The 17,882-nt window shown below is 40.3% G+C and overlaps 1 protein-coding gene across 3 annotated transcripts in view; it reads left to right on the forward strand.

Moving 5' to 3' along the window:
• Nucleotides 1-17,882, forward strand: part of adam12b (ADAM metallopeptidase domain 12b) — a 96,466-nt gene that overhangs the window by 47,742 nt on the left and 30,842 nt on the right. For 2 of the 3 annotated variants that reach the window (XM_067610351.1, XM_067610352.1), the window contains exons 5-11: nucleotides 783-859; nucleotides 1,690-1,879; nucleotides 3,055-3,120; nucleotides 3,942-4,013; nucleotides 4,475-4,644; nucleotides 5,532-5,616; nucleotides 8,477-8,625. In XM_067610351.1, the coding sequence (XP_067466452.1) occupies nucleotides 783-859; nucleotides 1,690-1,879; nucleotides 3,055-3,120; nucleotides 3,942-4,013; nucleotides 4,475-4,644; nucleotides 5,532-5,616; nucleotides 8,477-8,625 (809 nt within the window). Of the gene's footprint in view, nucleotides 1-782; nucleotides 860-1,099; nucleotides 1,210-1,689; nucleotides 1,880-3,054; nucleotides 3,121-3,941; nucleotides 4,014-4,474; nucleotides 4,645-5,531; nucleotides 5,617-8,476; nucleotides 8,626-17,882 lie in introns of those variants that run through there. The other variant, XM_067610353.1, reaches the window with a different exon arrangement.

The raw sequence follows: 17,882 nt of genomic DNA on the forward strand, positions 1-17,882 counted from the left end.
TACAGAGAGAAAACACTGCTGCTCTGGCAGTGATAACTGTGCACTTTTATTAGTATTTGCACAGTGCACATGTGTGCAGACACAAACTCCATCAAAAGTCACTACAGCTGTTAAAGCCGACTGACAGCTGTTCCAGCTGTGTTCAGCTGCCATTGTCATCAGAAACACGTTGCTTCACGTGACGCTTCAGAGGAAAGGACGTCTCATCTCTCTAAAAACATATTTCCTCGTTTCCTTTCTCCTCCTTTGGTTTCTCCATGCATCGACAGTGGGAGGGACTAAGACACAAGGAAAAGACACAAGTGAGGGAAACGTGGATGCAGTTAAGAGACTTGGATGTACCCAGTGTGTCTGAGGAGCCTCAACTGTCTTCTTTCCCTTCTACTAGACCATTCTGGTGGAATAATGAACAAAAAACGGATGACCAAATTACTGTCACTTCCCAAATGTGTCAGTTTTCCTGCCTCTCTTGAACTGTGAAGGTTACATTTATTTTAAATGGGTTGTTTGTATGGAAAAAAGACTTTACAGTACATAGCATGTATATTTAAATGGACATAACATAGGACAGAATCAGACAGTTCCACTCTATATTGTCCTCTTTTGCTCTTTTGATGTCAGGTAAACGCCCTTGCCGCAGGAAATATGACAAGCAGCTTTCCTTCTTTAAAAATGTAATACATTTTTAATTACATTATCCAGTGGGAGTAGCCTTGTTTGCATAAAATGTTTTCATCTACAGTATGTAAAGGCTTTTTATATGAACAATTTATCTCTTTTAGAATAACTGCTATTACCATGGGGAAGTGCAGGCCCATCCAAACTCTGATGTCACCCTCAGCGTCTGCTCAGGCCTGCGGTAAGAAACATAACCAACGTTTTATATTCAAGCAGCATCTCAACGCTGCCCTTTAAGTGCTATTTGCCACTGCAATGTTTATATTTACTTAAGTCATTCTGCACAGCAACCCATCGCTCTTAAGCCCCTTAAGCGTGCTGTCAGTAAGCTGGTGTGTGACTCGCAGGAACAGGAGAAAATGTCACACCTGATTGTCTTTGTCCACAGAGGCTTCCAGTTAATATCTGCACTCATTTTGGCAGTAATAGCAGCTAGCTGTTGCTAATGACCGACCACAATTGGAAGATTGGAAGATGTGAGATTGCAAAAAGCCTGTAGATACACAATGTCATCTCCTGTTTAATTAAACAGTAAGGAAACAATTTCTGGAAACAGAAAATGTTTAGTTTGCCATGACGACCTTTTAACAATGCAATAAAAGCTAATGATAAAGAGAATTAAAGTTGTTAGTCATGTGTGGTAAATATTCTTGATCTGAAATAGGAGTACATATTAAGATGTGGCCATTTTAATAAAAAAAAAGTACACATAAAGAGGGGTGATAATAAGATAATATTGAACTCATTTGTGAATGGGAAAGGGCTTTTGTGCATAAAACCATGAAGTATTTCAACCCATGGCTGGTGTTTAGAAACTCTCTGTGATGCCAAGATAAAAAAAATGTTTTATAGCTCCATTTAACTTAGTAAAGGTGCGTTTGTTTGGGAAAAAGGGCCACCTCAGTTGTCACATATTCCATTAGAGAGAGCCACATTCAATCAAATTCTGCATTTGAGAGATTGGTTATGCTTTGAAGGTTTGTAGTCAGACTTGCTCTGCTGTCTCTACAGAGGCTTCATCGCACTTGAAAACAAAACATTCATCATTGAGCCCATGTCTGGCCATGACACCGGGGCCCACTTCATCTACCGAGTGGAAGAACTCAGAATGACCCCCGGAGCCTGCGGCCATGGTTTCAACATGTCCTCCATTGCCCCTGAAAACCACATAAAAAGCCCCTTCCAGTCCTTCCACACGAGGGTAAGATTGGTATTACGTTGTTTTTATCACAAAGGTTCCATCAGAGCCAATAGACATCATAGTTCAAAGCTACACTGTCATCTGTATGAGCTATTTTTTGTAGTATTTAATTGTCAAACAGTTTCTGAAGGGTAAGACTAACATTCATTTGATGGATGATAAATGGGCATTTGACCAAAGATCAGCAAACTGGCAAGCATGCCAGTTTGGATAAGTTCCCTGAGGGTGTTGCCTTGGGCTTGACACTCATTTTATCTGTGCTCAGAGCCCAAATTCGAGGGCCCATGCAGAAGGTTTGGCTGATAATTTGTACAGAGCAGGTGCGGCATCCATCTGCCCCTTTTCCCAAGTATTAAAAAACTCCATTTGAATCAGGAAGAGAAACTTACCAACATACAGCACTTAATGACCCCTGAGTAATATTTGGACTTTGGAGTTTTCACTAGAGCATCAAATCTACCTTTATGGTCATCTCCTGCTTTTCCAAGTTTTACAATGTTTATAGTGAAATGAGAAGACATTGCACAGCTTTCACATTTCTAAAAACTCATTCATTTGCTTTCTTGCCAAAAGTTAGGTGAAAAGATCAATACTGATCTCATATCTGTACAGTAATTATGTAGCTACAGCAGCAGCTGTTAACTTAGCTTAGCGTAAAGACTGGAAAATCTGTGTACCAGCACCTCTGAAGCTCCCTAATTAACACATTTATTCTCGTTTGCTTAATCCATACAAAAGCCTATGTATAAAAACGACAAGTTGTGGTTTTTACGGGGGATTATGTGACTCTAGGAAGTCACTGCTTCCAGCCAAGAAATAGTTCTGTACATAACTATTGTTTTTGTACTGATTAAACAAATGAGATATACGGAGGCAGATTTTGTTATCTTTGGAAAGCTAACAAGCTGCTTTGCTGTCTAGAAACAATCAAGTGTATATCCCAAATTGTCAAACTATGTCTCTCAAGGTTTTTTAGGTATTGCAGCCTTGAAAAGGTTCATCTTAAGGCTTTTAATGCCCCACAGGAAGCAATAGTACATCAGTTTTGTTTCCATGATATTTGCCAGTGTTTTAAAGACAAAGCAGCTAGATGTTTAGGAAGACAAATGGAAAATCATTTATTTTAGTAAATCTCAAAGCATTTCTAACATGCAGCCCCTCTGTTTTTTCCTTAGCATAAAAGGCACACACAGAAGACAACCAAATACGTCGAGCTGATCATCGTTGCAGATAACAGAGAGGTAATGCACCTGCCTTGCCTCCTTTCACAAGCACAGTGTCTGAACAAGAGAAACAACACACTGAAAACACAACAACCCCTCATGATATAAAAGGGGGAAAAACGCAGGATAAGCTGTAGTAACAGTAGAGCAGGTCCCTCTGGAGCTGCAGAATTAGGTCAGTGTGCAACAAGCAGTGTGGTCTGGTGGCAGCGGCTCCGTTTTGACAGGAAGTGCTGTACGATTCCCCGGCGGAGCGAGCAGACAGGAAACAGGAAAAAGCCGCGTGGATACAGAGGAGTCTTCGTGAGCACTGACAAGCTCATTGTGGGGTTTCCTCCTGGCAGCCCTCTGCGACCTGAATGGAAAGAAAGGAAATGAAAAAAAAAAAAAAAGAAAAAAGATAATGTTGTCAGGCTTAGATTCGAAGTGCAGCCAGAGAAGTGCAGCTCCAACGCAGGTGGATACACAGTAGGGTGGAAATAGAGGATCTGACTTTGCTGCAATTTGGATCCAAAGGTTTGCAGGCTGTCAGATCTGCCAATATACCTGCTCCCTGCGGCCGTGCCATTCGTCTCCCTAACACTAGGAGATTTTTCTAGATCCAGATGGTCACAGCTTGACAACCTGCCCAACACACAGGAAAACGTATTGGCATTGAATATTTTAGGTTTCTCATTCACACAAAATAACAACTTTGCAGGCTGTCTGTGTTGCTTCATGCTTTTTAGTTCTGAAAATGATGGCAAGTGCAGTATCATTTATGTCTTCGCGCAGCATAACTACTTTCGGGTGTAAATGTTCCAATTTCTACCACTGATAATGTGTAATTTTGTTTTCAGTTTCAGAAACAGGGGAAGGACGTGGAGAAGGTGAAACAGAGACTGGCAGAGATAGCCAATTACGTAGACAAGGTAAAGCATCCTCTCCCCTTTGCACAGGAGGGATAAATCACTTTTTTAAAATAGAAATATTGCTGGCAGCAGAGATTAATGGGATGGACCGTGTGATATATTAATGTCCTACTAAAACAGCTGCTATTAGGCTGTCCAAAACCTATGCCGGAGCTGCAGCTCTATCACTTACAGATACCGTAGGCAGATGGATTTACTGAAGGAAGCGTGAATAGAGATATGGTAAACAGGTGCTCTGATCATGTGGAAAACACAAAAAGAGAGGATTCAGGGCCGCCATAACAAAATATGACATAATTCAGTGAATTGAGTAACCAAAGGTAGAAGGCTGCAGTGGTGTCTCACACATCTGTTTCAAGGTCAGTTGATCAGTCATGTTATCTAACCTCCATAAGCCTCTTGGCCTTTATATTCACACTGATTCTCTCAGCTTGTCAACATGCATCTGGCCTCTCCTCCAGTTCTACAGGGCCCTGAACATCCGGGTGGCGTTGGTGGGTCTGGAGGTGTGGAGTGACTCAGATAAATGTCCCATCACTCAGGATCCCTTCACCACCCTGCATGAGTTCCTTGACTGGAGGAAAGTCAAACTGCTGCCCCAGAAACCTCATGACAACGCTCAGCTCATAAGGTGGGAATTTAACTTATGTAACAGAAGAAACTGACCACAGAAATGAATAAACAAATGCACATATTAGTACATTAGACTGAATCTTTAAGGACTGTACAAGTCATTTTACATGTCTTAGCCTATTAACTACAAAGTCGTTCAGACTTTACATTAGTATTTCCTAACAAGTCAGCCATTGTCTTCCATTAATTTCACTATTTGTATGTAAATCAATGCTATCGTTGTAAACATCTTGTATCTGTAAGTTGAAACATGTTGAAATGAACAAAAAAATGTATTTTCATCACATTACCATACAGTACAAACAACAGTAAACAAATGTTTACACTTAACACCGCATACAGTAAATAAAACAGTTGCCATATCACCATGACACCCAACCTAATACAATCACATCAAACCAAACATATGATATTGACAGTAAAACATGAAATAATAATACATCTCAATTCATTTGCACATCCTCACTGCAAAGAAACTAATTTTGTTTATTTATGTTATAGGACTGTCTTTAAAAATAAACACTTTAGTTGTTTATTTAAACCTTTTTTACTACATTTTTGAAAAATGAAGTATAGCAAACTATTCCATCAAGTTATGGCTCTATACATAACTGTATTTTCCATTGCATTGGTCTTTTGTTGAGTTTGCACAACGTGACCTCTCCTCACCTGCCTTATTTGATAACTGTAGGTACTTGTAGAAAATACTATTTTTGAATGTTGTTCTGTATTTTGTATTGCATTTCTAAACAACAAGAATAGACTTCATCTTAACCTGGTAGTAAATGAATCCAAAACCTAATGAGTGTTTAAATTCCTTTCCTTCTGCCTTTAATATTTTTATCTCCTCTTCACACTGCTTCTGTCTACTTCTGTCCTTTGTAGCGGGGTTTACTTCCAGGGCACCACCATTGGCATGGCGCCCATTATGAGCATGTGTACAGTTGAACAGTCTGGAGGCATTGTCATGGTGAGTAGAAAACCTTCTCCCTCCTCATTCCTCTTCCTCTGTGTAGCCCGATTGTATCAGTGTGGACATTGTTCAGATTGCGTCTGTTAACAGTATCCAGACTTGATTTACACAAAAAGGTGTTGTTTGCTGGAAGAGCCTTTATAGACAGGTCTGGCAGGGAAGTCATGCTTTTAAATATAATGATATTTGTGCTGGCGCTCCCACAACCTTCCTGCCCTCACCATTACCGCAAACACCCACGTACACAAAGGAATAAGTAATAATATACTCTCAAAGGCCTTGCACTGCAGATACGCACACCCTTGTAAGGACCTTGTAAGCCTTGCAGTCATTCAATCAGGCTTTCTTATGACATCTCTAAAAGACCTGGTGGGGCAGAGGGGTAAATCACAGGCCACAGCGTTTAAACAAAACCACATTTACATTTTTATGAGATGTGATAAATAGTTTATGCCGGCTCTTACAGAGCACACATTTGAATCCGAATGCATTTTTTTACACACAACTGCACATCACCCCTGGTACACAAAATTATTACACATCATAAATTAGCTGCCTGTTGGTTTTCCCTGCCCCGCTCTCGCACTTGACACCCATGCCAAATCACAAAGTGGTTATCAGCCCAATGCCATTAGGCCCCCGCCCAGATGTGTATCCCCATTAATAGATATGTTTTCTGCTGGCCATGGCTGCGGTGAGGCTACTCCAGATGTTTGTCTTCCCCGTTACTTACAGATGGCAGATGGCTTGGATCGTGATTAAAGGGCCATGTAACCAGTTAGAGGGCGGCCACATGAGATGAACCATTTCTCAAACCATACACTGCTGTATGTTAATCAGCCTCTAATCCTTTATTTGGTCCCCATATTCTTTCAGTTTGCACATTACGATGTTACTTTTTCAAGTAACTTCACAGGGTCTTTATGTGGAGATGGTTAGCTAACAATACCCACTTTTTATATGGCACTCTTGTCTGGGAGATGGGTTATTTTCTCACATGGCTGGAAATGATATCACAAAAACCATCAGACTATTTGTTGGTTGCAACCAACACTATCAAATTCTCAGCAACACAACAATGGCTGATAGATACCTCAAAGTAATGATTGTGGCTTCCAAAAGTTTCATCCATTTCTACTGACTCTGATATAACACTTTTTGTGCAGCTATGAATTACACACACACAAACACAAACACACACACACACACGCATACATCTACAAACACACACGACACTGATAAACATGACAGAAGCAGGGAAAAGTTTTCCCATCCTTCTCTTTAATTGGGGGTGCAGCTCCCTGCGATGCTGCTCTGTAATCAGAGCAGAAAATAGCTCAGCTTGCCCTCAACTTTGACATATGACCTTGCCTTTCAAAGGAAGTATGTGATTTTCTTATATACATGGCAGAGAACATTCAAAGACCACAGTAACATATACAGAGGAGAAGTGGGCAGGCTCTTTTGGGAGTTCTCTACATCACAAAATTTATATAAATAGTAGAATATTAACGCCCACCTCCCCCACCCTTGACTATGAGTCTGTGAAACTGCTCATTTTCAAATGTATATTGATCAAGACAGTTTTAGCTTCAGCAGTGAACAGCAGCACTGACCTGCTGGAGGAAATCTCTCCATTTGTGACTGTCCACGGGAGGAGAAGCTGCTGGCAGCCACAAAAACAGCCGAAATCCTCTTTCGTCCTGAACCTCTTTAACTCTCCGGCTGTCTGTTTCTGCAGTTATCAGCTGGTAAAACCTTGTTTTAAAACATTAAATTGCGGTGTAAGCAGAGATCCACCATTACTGAACCTGTTCAACAGTCATAGACGGAGAGAGTTCCTCCAGCAGGTCCATGCTGTTGTTAGTTGCTGTTTGCTGCCGAAGCTAAAACCAAGTTAAACACAGACAGGTTTATTTTAAAATGACTTCTGGCTCGTTTTAATGTCGTCACACTGTTTGTCTTCCTCTCATTATTATTATTATTATCATTAGTAGTAGTAGTCGTAGTAGTAGTAGTAGTAGTAATAGTAGTATCATAATTTTTCTCTGACCAGAGGATGTCACTGAGCAACTCCTGCCCTCCTGCCTCACACATCCCCACCCCCCTCCCTCCTCTTCCTCCTCTCAGTCCTTTGCTCCCTTTTTAGAATTTTCCAAAATTATTCAGTGGGTAGAGTTAGGCTCAGACCTTGGGGTGAAGTTAGACTTCTAACGTTAGCCCAAGTGTGCACTGCTCGCTGTTTCTATCTGTGTATACATATTTAAGATTTGGTGCATGGGCATGTTTGTCCCTTTACCAGTCTCACTTTGGCTTACATAAAGTATACACTACATTGACCAGTCATCCTCCAAACCTTCCCCTATCTCTGTGTCTCTCCTTCCCAGTCTCCTTCTGTCTCCCTCTGAGCCCTGTCTATCAACAAAACAAACCTTTACATCTCTCTCTCCTCATTCTCCGTCTCTGTCTTCCTTGTGAAGGGCAGTTGTTGTGCTTATCAATGCAGTAGCAAGTCATACAGCGGCAGGTTTATGGAGCTATGATTGGTTCCGCAGGGGTAATGGGATGGCAGATGAATTCAGGCCTCCATGAGGAGAATGAGTAATAAAGGAAGGATGAGGGGGGCAGATCGGACAGTTACTGCAACTGTTTTGGGAATCTGCAGCTTAAAAACGGTCTTCTGTGAACTTTCCATTTCCTTTCTTCTCTTTCTTCTCCTCTTTCGTGAGTGACTGTGCACTCCAGTTTGGCTTGGTTTTTACTCAAAGCTTTCTCAAGTAATTTGACAGATTATACATAATGAATGCTCTTTCATGTTCTGTTTTTATAATATTACCATGTCGTTTTCCCATCATAGGATCATTCTGAGAACCCACTGGGTGCAGCTGTGACTTTGGCCCATGAGCTGGGACACAATTTTGGCATGAACCACGACACCCCAGAGCGAGGTTGTGGCTGCAGGATGACCGTTGATCGTGGAGGCTGTATCATGACTCCATCCACAGGGTGAGACTCCCATGATCTTTTCATACAAAAAAAAGTATTAATGAAGAGATCATAATGATTTTATGATGAAAATTTAAGAACACAAAAAACTGTAGGAAACTTAATGTCTACTGCACCACACTGTCACTTGTTGGTAGTGATTGTTTAAGCTGTATGTATTGTACTTTTAGACTGGTTTGATGCTTGTTTTTTGCATACATTCACCTTTCAACATGTACTCCATTCATTATTTATTTACAGTATTTTTTGCCAAGGACAGAACTGGCAAAACTGGCTTTAGATTTAAAATCTTCACCTAAGAAAAGGGTTTATAATGGGGACTTGAGGCTGTTCCTCTCTGGTTTGGGTGCATTGGTTTAGAGCTTCAGAGTTTTTACGCTTTAAATCCTTATTTCTCACAGCTATGGGATTAAAATGTTTATCAGCTTAACTTTTCTGAATAAATTAGCGACTTCTTTTGCACCTGAACAGTCAAAAAAGATTAATTAAACTACACTAGTTGCACAGGTTGGACCATTTACAGCTGTACATGATGCTCCATTGTTAATTGTTGTTGTATGAGGGAGGGTCCCTCATGCACGCACACACACACGTTGGCCTGAGACTAAAGCAGCTGCTCTAGCATTCTACTCGTGTTGCCTGGGTCGCTGAGATAACAGTGCAGCTGCAAGTGATGGACTCTGTGACTGTTAGTAAACAGCGAGCAGATAAGGCAAACCCAGAGCATAATACCAGATTTCACCCTCAGTCCGATGCCCGTCTGGTTTGTCTGATGGAGAGCCACGGGTGAATGTGCTCGGGACAGATTCCACAGCACTGGGAGGAAGAGAGAGACAAAAGGCTGAAAGACACAGTTACTAGTATTATTTTTATTGAGTTTTCAACTGCATACACAGACCTACCCATACACACTAACATCAACCCTGGCCTACACATACATGATATTAAGGGGGGGTTATATCATACACAGTAAATGGGGCTTTGTCCAGTTTTGAAATTACAGCAGGAAAGATCGCCAGGTCTTATAAAATGTTCCGGTTGAGCCTGGAGTGGTATGCTTAAGCTGTTCGAGTTTGAGCGGTGCCGTTACATCCTCCAGCCAGCTTTGATGAGATGGTGTTGCAGTCGTCAGGCGAGCAGTGTAGAGGAAGCTACAACTATAGCTTTGTTAGCTGTGATCTTTAAGTCCTCCTGAACTGCCCTGAATATGTCTGTCAAAAGGTTTGGGATCAATAACTGTGCCACACACATTTAATCCCTGTCTAAAAATCCTCCAGCTGCAGACAAGACCATAACATTTGGCTGCGGGTGCACGGTTCATGTCCGCATCTTAAACAATTCTCATCTCCTCCTGACAAGAGTTTTGCCAATTTTCTGCTGGTCAGATGGATCGTGTGAAGTACTTTAAACTATAGTTGTCCATGCCTGATGCACATCGATGAATAATGAACCAGACTGACTGCCAAGACATTTCTAATATTTGTAAGCCCAACTCCTTCATCGCACCTTAGTGTGTTCTAAGGAAGGAAATGTAGCTGCATGGATAAAAGTCACAGTGACCAAAGAGAGGAAACTGTTAATTAGGTGGACAAACAGAAAAGTGGACTGCACTGTAAATGCACTGTGAATGTAAAAACAAGGAAATACAGCTGCTTGTGATACTGTCGTCTATTCAGAATTACATTAACTAAGATATGAGAAACTGAGCATTTGTGTTTAAAGCAGTGCTACATTAGAGTCTTTGAGGAATCTCTGTGAATGTTTGCTGGCCCTTGTTGGGGCTATTGTCATTTAACATTGACATTTAAGATAGGTAAAAGGCTAGTTAGGGTTGCAACTTAAGATTTTTTTCATTATCGATTAATTTTTCTTGATTAGTCACTTTAGTAGTATGTTTGAAAATTTATGTTTAAAATTTAAAAAAAAAATAGTGACAATTTGTGAGAGGCCACGGTGATGTCCTCAATTTGATTGTTTTGTCTGACTAACAGTCTAAAATGTTGAGATATTCAATTAACTGTAATATATGAATATGAAGAAAAAAGGCAAATCTTCACATTTAAGAGGCTGAAACCATCATGTGTTTGGCATTTTTGCTTGAAAAATTGTTTGAAAAACTGAAACGTTAATTATCAGAATAGTTTTCTGATGATTGACTAATTGATTAATCAACTAATTGTTGCAGCTCTAAAGCTTTTTTTCAATTATGCAAACATTTAATTCAGTTATGTCCAGGAGTGAGGAAAGAGCGGGGTGATGAAGTGGTGACTATCCTCTGCTGCTGAAGTGGAGCATTTCTCCGAATCTGAAATGAATTTGGGTTAGCGTGAGTGGATATTCTTAGGATAAAATTTGATGATGATGTGCGTATTAATTAAATAGCAAAAAGACTACTGAAAATATTGAGTTTGAATGTTCATTAAACCTTCAAGTCCCTGAGGTTTTTTCACCAAAAATATTTATGTTTCTGATTTTTTGCACTCAATAATAATAAAACTATAAGCATGAGCACAGTTGGCGATCAGAGTCAGAGAAAAGGTTTTTCACATGGCGTGCTCTAAAAAGAGAACATGAGACAGCGAAAACAAAAAACAGCTTTTAATCAAGAATGAACTGACTCTTAGTCTACTTTCTAACAGCAGTTCAAAACCAGTATGTCTCATGTAAGCACAGATCTTTTTGGGCATATATACCCACTCAAATGATCTGAACTGAAACCACAGAAAATAAACGATCTAAGAGCCCGATATGATCGATCCACCTTATTTTAGGATGCACATTTTTTAAAATGCAGTCCTCATTATACTTGAAATGAGAAAAGATTCACAGTACTTAACATCTGTGTACAAGAGAATGTTAGTTTCTTTCATGTTGTTGGTGTATATACTCATTCACACCTCACATTAACAGTATTCATTTTTCTTTGTGTTGAAGCAAAAATACCGGAGGCGAAGAAATGGCCAAACAGACATGTTTTTAACGGGCACTGCACTACAAGAATTGTCACAAAAAAAACTTGCATTACCTTCCACTGTACAAGTAGAAAAGGGAGGGAGGAAGAGTTGTCAAAAACTGTGCTTGTTTGTGCAGACACTGGCAACAGTGAGCTCATCCTGCTGCTCTCATACGATAACATTTGTTTCAGAGAAAAAATGCATAATGCACCGCTGGCTTTATGCAGTAAAGTTTTGAAATATGCACTCAGTGTACTGACATGACTTTGCTTTAGCTCGTCATCGGCCAAAGATATCAAATGATGTCATGCAGCGAGTTTAAGAAAAAGACTCTCTGATCTAAATGGGTTAGAATGAGTCACGGCGTTATTACATTTTTTATAACAGAATAGGTTAATAAAGCACAGTTGCTCCTTTTCTTCACTCTCTGCTACATAATTATGAGATTAGACATATTAATAGTTGAGAAAGGTGATCAGTGACCTTTTATTCTGAAACTCGCTCCTCTGTTTGCTTTGTAAAGGGTGCAGGTTAAATCTGTACATCCTGGTGACATTTTGCCCGACAATTTTGTTTGATACATCGACTCTAAGTATCAATATTTTCCTATTTAATTATTAATATTTTTAATTGTGCATTGACCATTAATTACTGTGCTCCAGTCTGGATGTTGGTGCTCAGTGAATATAGAATTTATTGGAGTTCATTGATTTCTATGATGGTGTGGTGAGCTGAATATAAAAAACTAGAAGATGAGAGATAATACAATAAGTCGACAAGTCCTACACTGTGTAACCAGTTTATTGGATACACCTGTAATGTACAATCTAGTGCAGTCCAATATAACAGCCCTTCAATATGCTCTGCTAATCAGATTCAGTTTTTATTTACTTTATATACTCTGTCGGTTCATAAAGCTGCACTTACCAATATTTTTATACCAGAGGAATAGTTGATATACTGCGTATATTTACAGTCTTTATGCTAAGCTGAGCTAACCATCTGCTGGTTCTAGCTTCATATTTAGAATACAGATATGGAAGCAAATGCTTAAAGCAAATAAGTATATTTTCCAGAATGTGACGTGATTCCTTAAACAGTGGGTCAAATGACTATGAGCAGTCGCTCATAAAGGCGAAACCCACAAAGGCAAGTTTATTTGTAAAGCACCTTTTAACAACAAGGCCATTCAAAATGCTGTAAAAAACGCATATAAACAAGAGATAAAACGTATTAAGTCTTTGTTCAACTGTTTATTTTACAAGGGCATTTGAAAGCCCTCGTCATCCCAGTTCCACAGTTTTCAATTTTGCCCCTAAAAAACACCTTCGTGTGCTAACATGTTCACTATATCAACCCATCAAACTCACTTTTGTGTTTACAATCTGACATCACCTGATACCAAATGGTAAAAAAAACAAACAGTTAATACAGCTCTGGACTTTTTTTGTTTTAATGTTTGATGTTAAGGGTGAGAGATCATCTATATTGTCTGGACAATGTTGTTGTCTAGATAATATCTGTTTTGCTGCGTCAGACTACGGGCCATGGAGCAAATTTGTCATGGAAAACATTTTGCCAGTTTCTCAGCCAGCTTGAAAGATTAAAATTATGAACTTACCCAAATTCAAGCTTGACTTAGCTGGTTATCTCCCAAATTGAATTTCCTGAACTATCAGCTGGAATTCAGTTTCCTGTTGACAAAACCAACAATTTCAGCAACCAATATAGAACTCATTTCCCCCATCACAGATCTGCTTCCTTTTTTGTATATTAGCAACCTGCTTTGACCCTCAGCCCAAATGCCTCCAGAATGTTAAACACAACGTTGTAAAGCAGTGTAGCTCGTTTGACTGTGTGTTTTGGATACTCTCGGCTTAGACATGCTAATGGAGGAGAGGACAGGCTGCATCTAAATGACGTGATTATCAGTGACGCTGCCAGCTGCAATCAGGGCCAGGGCACACAGGGAGAGATCCGCAGAGAGGTGCTTTATGCCTGGATAGACAGGCAGAGCGAGGAAGCAGTGGTTTTATTTGTCTTTTATCTCCCTCAGTGGTAAAGTAGGAAGAGAAACACAAAGAGGGAGAGAGGTGAGAGTGGGAGAAACACAGGAGAAAGATGACAGTGAAGGAAATATTTCGGTACACATTCTTTACTCTTTATTCTTTATTTGGATCCCCATTAGCTTCCACAAAGTGGTCGCTAGTCTTCCTGGGGTTCATACAAAAACAACAACAATAAAAACAAACAATAATTAAAATCACACTGTATCAATAAAATAAAAAAGGCAAAACAAGCCAAATATAAATATTAGAAAATAAGTGACATGACTCTACATATGAAACAATAAACAATAGTAACCTATAATGAAAACAAAAACAAAATTGTCACAAATACGTGACAACAAAAAGAGAATAAAAACAATCAAAGGTTCCGAAACGGCAAAAACCGCAATGACATTGTATGAGATTCACCAATTTTTGTTTTAGTAACTTTTTAAATGAAAATCTCCTTTTGGTCTGTCTGATGTTAATGGGGAACATATTCCAAACAGAAGCTCTGTGAAGAACAGTTTTCATCATACAGTTTGTTTGTTGACTTGGCACCACCAGATGACCAGTGCTCACTTGATGTGGATTATACCCATGACAAACACCAGCATATGATATTTTTTTTTACAAAAGAAGTGTGGTGTATTATTCCAAATATCATTTTGCATGAATAACAAAAGACAAGATTTTAATTTAGCCTCCACAGTTAGCCACAATAATCATTCATGCATTTCACACACATCAGCACAGAATAAACAATGAAGAATTAATCTGGTTGCTCTGTTCTGTGAAAAGTTTTTTTTTAAATGTTTCTCAGCAGCAAATACAATACATTTAATAAACAAATACAATACATTTAATAAACAAATACAATACATTTAATAAACAAATACAATGCATTTAATTTTGGCAATGTTTAGTACTAATTTGTTCATTCTCACCCATTTGATAATACTATGCCACTCAATGTGTAGATTTTCTCTCAGCTCCACTTAAGTTGGTGACACACAGAACAAAGTTGAGTCATCAGCAAACATAACTACATCGGCATTTTTAACAAGATATGGTAAATAATTAATCCCTTGTGGGTCACCACAAGATATTTTTTTGCTGTCAGAAAAACTGCCATTGAAAAATACTCACTGTGTTTTGCCCAAAGTAATTCTTCATCCAAGCAAGAGCTAAGAGTGAAAAACCATAAGATTTTACTGTGTCTAAGTTTAAAACTAATTTATTTTATTATTATTTGCACTTACTTTTATTCAGTCTGTTTAGTCATTTTTAATACACATATTTCACTGGATGGAGAATTTAACTATTGGAGTGTATGTTGACTGGCCGCTCTGACTTTGGCGACTGATCAGCCTTTTAACGCTTGTTTGGCTAGGCTGTTTTTTATTCTTGGTGGCGAACTTTTAACTACTTATACCACTCTCAACTGGCCTTTCTCTCCACTCAAGTGAGAGTAAGTGTAACACTAACTGCTAACGTGATGGCTGTGTGTGATTTTTGCCATCTTACCTTCTCAAAGTTGAAGGACAACATCACTCATGTGGAGGCTGAACTCAGTCAGAAGGACAAGCTCATCCTTGAATTCTCAGCTGTCATTACTGCTCAAGCTAAATTTCTTGCTGTCCTGGGCTCCTCTGGCTGCGATATCCGGGACAGGACCAGCGGGACCTGTTCCCCCAACTGCTCAGCTCCAGTACCAGATAAAGACACCACTATTCCATGGTCCTGCTCCATCACCACTGGAGCTCCGGAGGCTGCCCTTAGCCAGCCTGAAGATCCCTGGATCCTACTGGGAGCTAAACCCAAAGCCCCAGCCAGTTCTACTCCCTGTCATGGGCTTGCAGCGAGTTGGTCTGTCGTTGGCGAGGGTTAACACAGTGGCAAGCGATCTTATCGCTCTCAGGAGATCCATCTCAGGAGATTCCACTCAAAAAAATATTAAAAACTCCTGGATTTAAAAGATTTCCCTCCATTGGCCTGTTGGTCCCCTGCACCGGCAACCCTCATGCCTGGTCTTCAGTCCCCTGCACCCAGGCAGCTCATGCCAACTGTGCATCGGTGCCCCGGGCCGGCAATGGGCTTCTCTCCGTCGCCTCTACACCTGACACCAGGCTACTCTCGGGCCATCCACTGGGGGTGGGGTGCAGCTCCTTCGCCTGCTCTTTGCTGCCCTGAGCCACGAGCTGGTGCAGCGCATTCTCTATCGCAACCCAAGCATGGCCCACTGTCCATCTCTGGGGGTGCAGCTCCTTCACAGAATCGGGGAGCACAGCACTCCCCATTCAAGATGCTGATAATCGGTGTCTCCATTATCAGAAAATAAAACTCAAGCAGGCAAAGACTTTTTCCCTCCTAGGTGCTACAGTCTCAGATTTAATGATCCAAATCCCCCACCTGCTCTCACAATACTCACATATTAAAAAGATTGTCATACACGTCGGCACTAATGATACTCCCCAGCAACAATCTGAAATGCTCAAAGAAGATTTCATCAGACTTTCTAAGCTCCCTGAACTCAATGTGAAACACATGTTCATCTTTACCCTATTCCCACTCTGGGCTGCGGAGTGGGACGCTTCACCAGACTCCTTCAGCTCCATTCCTGCTCCAACTTCACTGCAGGGTGCCGAGCATCGGTTTTATTGACAATTTTAATCTGTTCTGGGAGCACGCTACACTTTTTAAAAGGGAGGGTTTACATCCAAACCAACTGGATTCTCGCATGCTGTCTGCCAATATTCTTCACAACACTCTGATTAGCCCAGCTGTGTGAATGTCATCATACACCAGTAAACCTGTCACAAACTCCCTACTGGTCCAATATCGTAATAAATAAGAATCATTCTGAGGCTAGAAACCAGGCTGTTCCACCCACCGTCTTGTATGATAGCTCCCCCTGTTGGCCTCCAGTTTCTCATATCCCTGTTATTTGGAACTCCAGATCCAGTTTTTCTGCTTCAACTCGCCAGTCTAGGGGTGGTCTGAATAAGAGATAACTGTACTGTATTAACTGTTTGCCAGCTCCCCAATTCCCTGTTCTGTCATCTGCCCCTCTAAAATGTGGCCTGTAGAATGTCTGATCCCTTTCCAATAAGTCCTTTATCTGCAATCATTTTATAACTGCTAATTGCCTGGGCTTTTGTGTGGCTGCTGAGACCGGGCTCACTCCTAATGATGCTGTCCCCTTAATTGAGGCTATCCCTGCTTTTCCCATTTTCATCTCCACCTGGCATTTGGGTCAGGGTGGTTGCACTGCTGTCATCCATAGAAATAGTTGTTATATAGTTTCTGTCTTTTGGTTTTTTAAACTCTTTTGAAGTCTTAAGTTTTTAAAAAATTATTTCTGGTCCAGTTCCTCTGCTTTGTATACTTTTATACAGACCTCTGAAGAGTACTCATCCCTGGTGACTCCAATAGCCGTGATTTACTGGATCTTATTGAGTCTTTTAGTTTAAACCAAATTATTAGGTGCCACACATTCTGAAGGCCATACCTTAGATCTGGTCCTCACTACTGGTTTTCTCCCCATAAATGTGAACCTTGTTGACTTTTATGTCTCAGATCATAAGGCCATTATTTTTACTGTTCCATTATCTCCTTCCACTGGTAAGCCGCGTGCCACTGTCCTGTCACATGCCATTAAATCTTTGAAACTTTCTCAAATACCTTAACCTCAAGCTCTTTTATGCAGCAACAGTGCCCTGATGCCCTGAATAATTCTTTCAATAATATCTCCCTCTCTATCCTTAATCATACTGCTCCTCTCAAAATCAGAAAGAAAAAGCATAATCCTTCTCCATGCCTCAATGAGCACACTCAAGCCCTCAAGAGAAAATGCAGAAAAGCTGAACTCATAAGGAAGGCTAATAGGTTACAAGTCCCCCTTGACATCCAAAGAAGTCACATGGTCAGCTATCAGACTGCTGTTAAAGAGGCAAAATCAGCCTAAATTTCCAGTTTGATTTCCAATAATTCCCATAACTCCAAAGTCTTATTGTTGTGAGCAGTTCCTCCACCTCTAATACTGAACTGAATTAGCAGAGGAATTTCAGACTTATTTTGTTAAAAAGGTGCAGAATATTAGGACTCAAATCATTTCAGACATGCGTGTCCTATCTGTCCTCCTCTCAAACTGTGCATTGCTGACTCAATTTCAGCCAATTTCCCTCTCAGTCCTAGAAACCACTGTCTCTCATATTTAATCCTCTTCCCAGCTTGATATTATTCCCTCTAAACT

Source organism: Thunnus thynnus, chromosome 14, assembly GCF_963924715.1.
Source record: "Thunnus thynnus chromosome 14, fThuThy2.1, whole genome shotgun sequence".
NCBI lineage: Eukaryota > Metazoa > Chordata > Actinopteri > Scombriformes > Scombridae > Thunnus > Thunnus thynnus.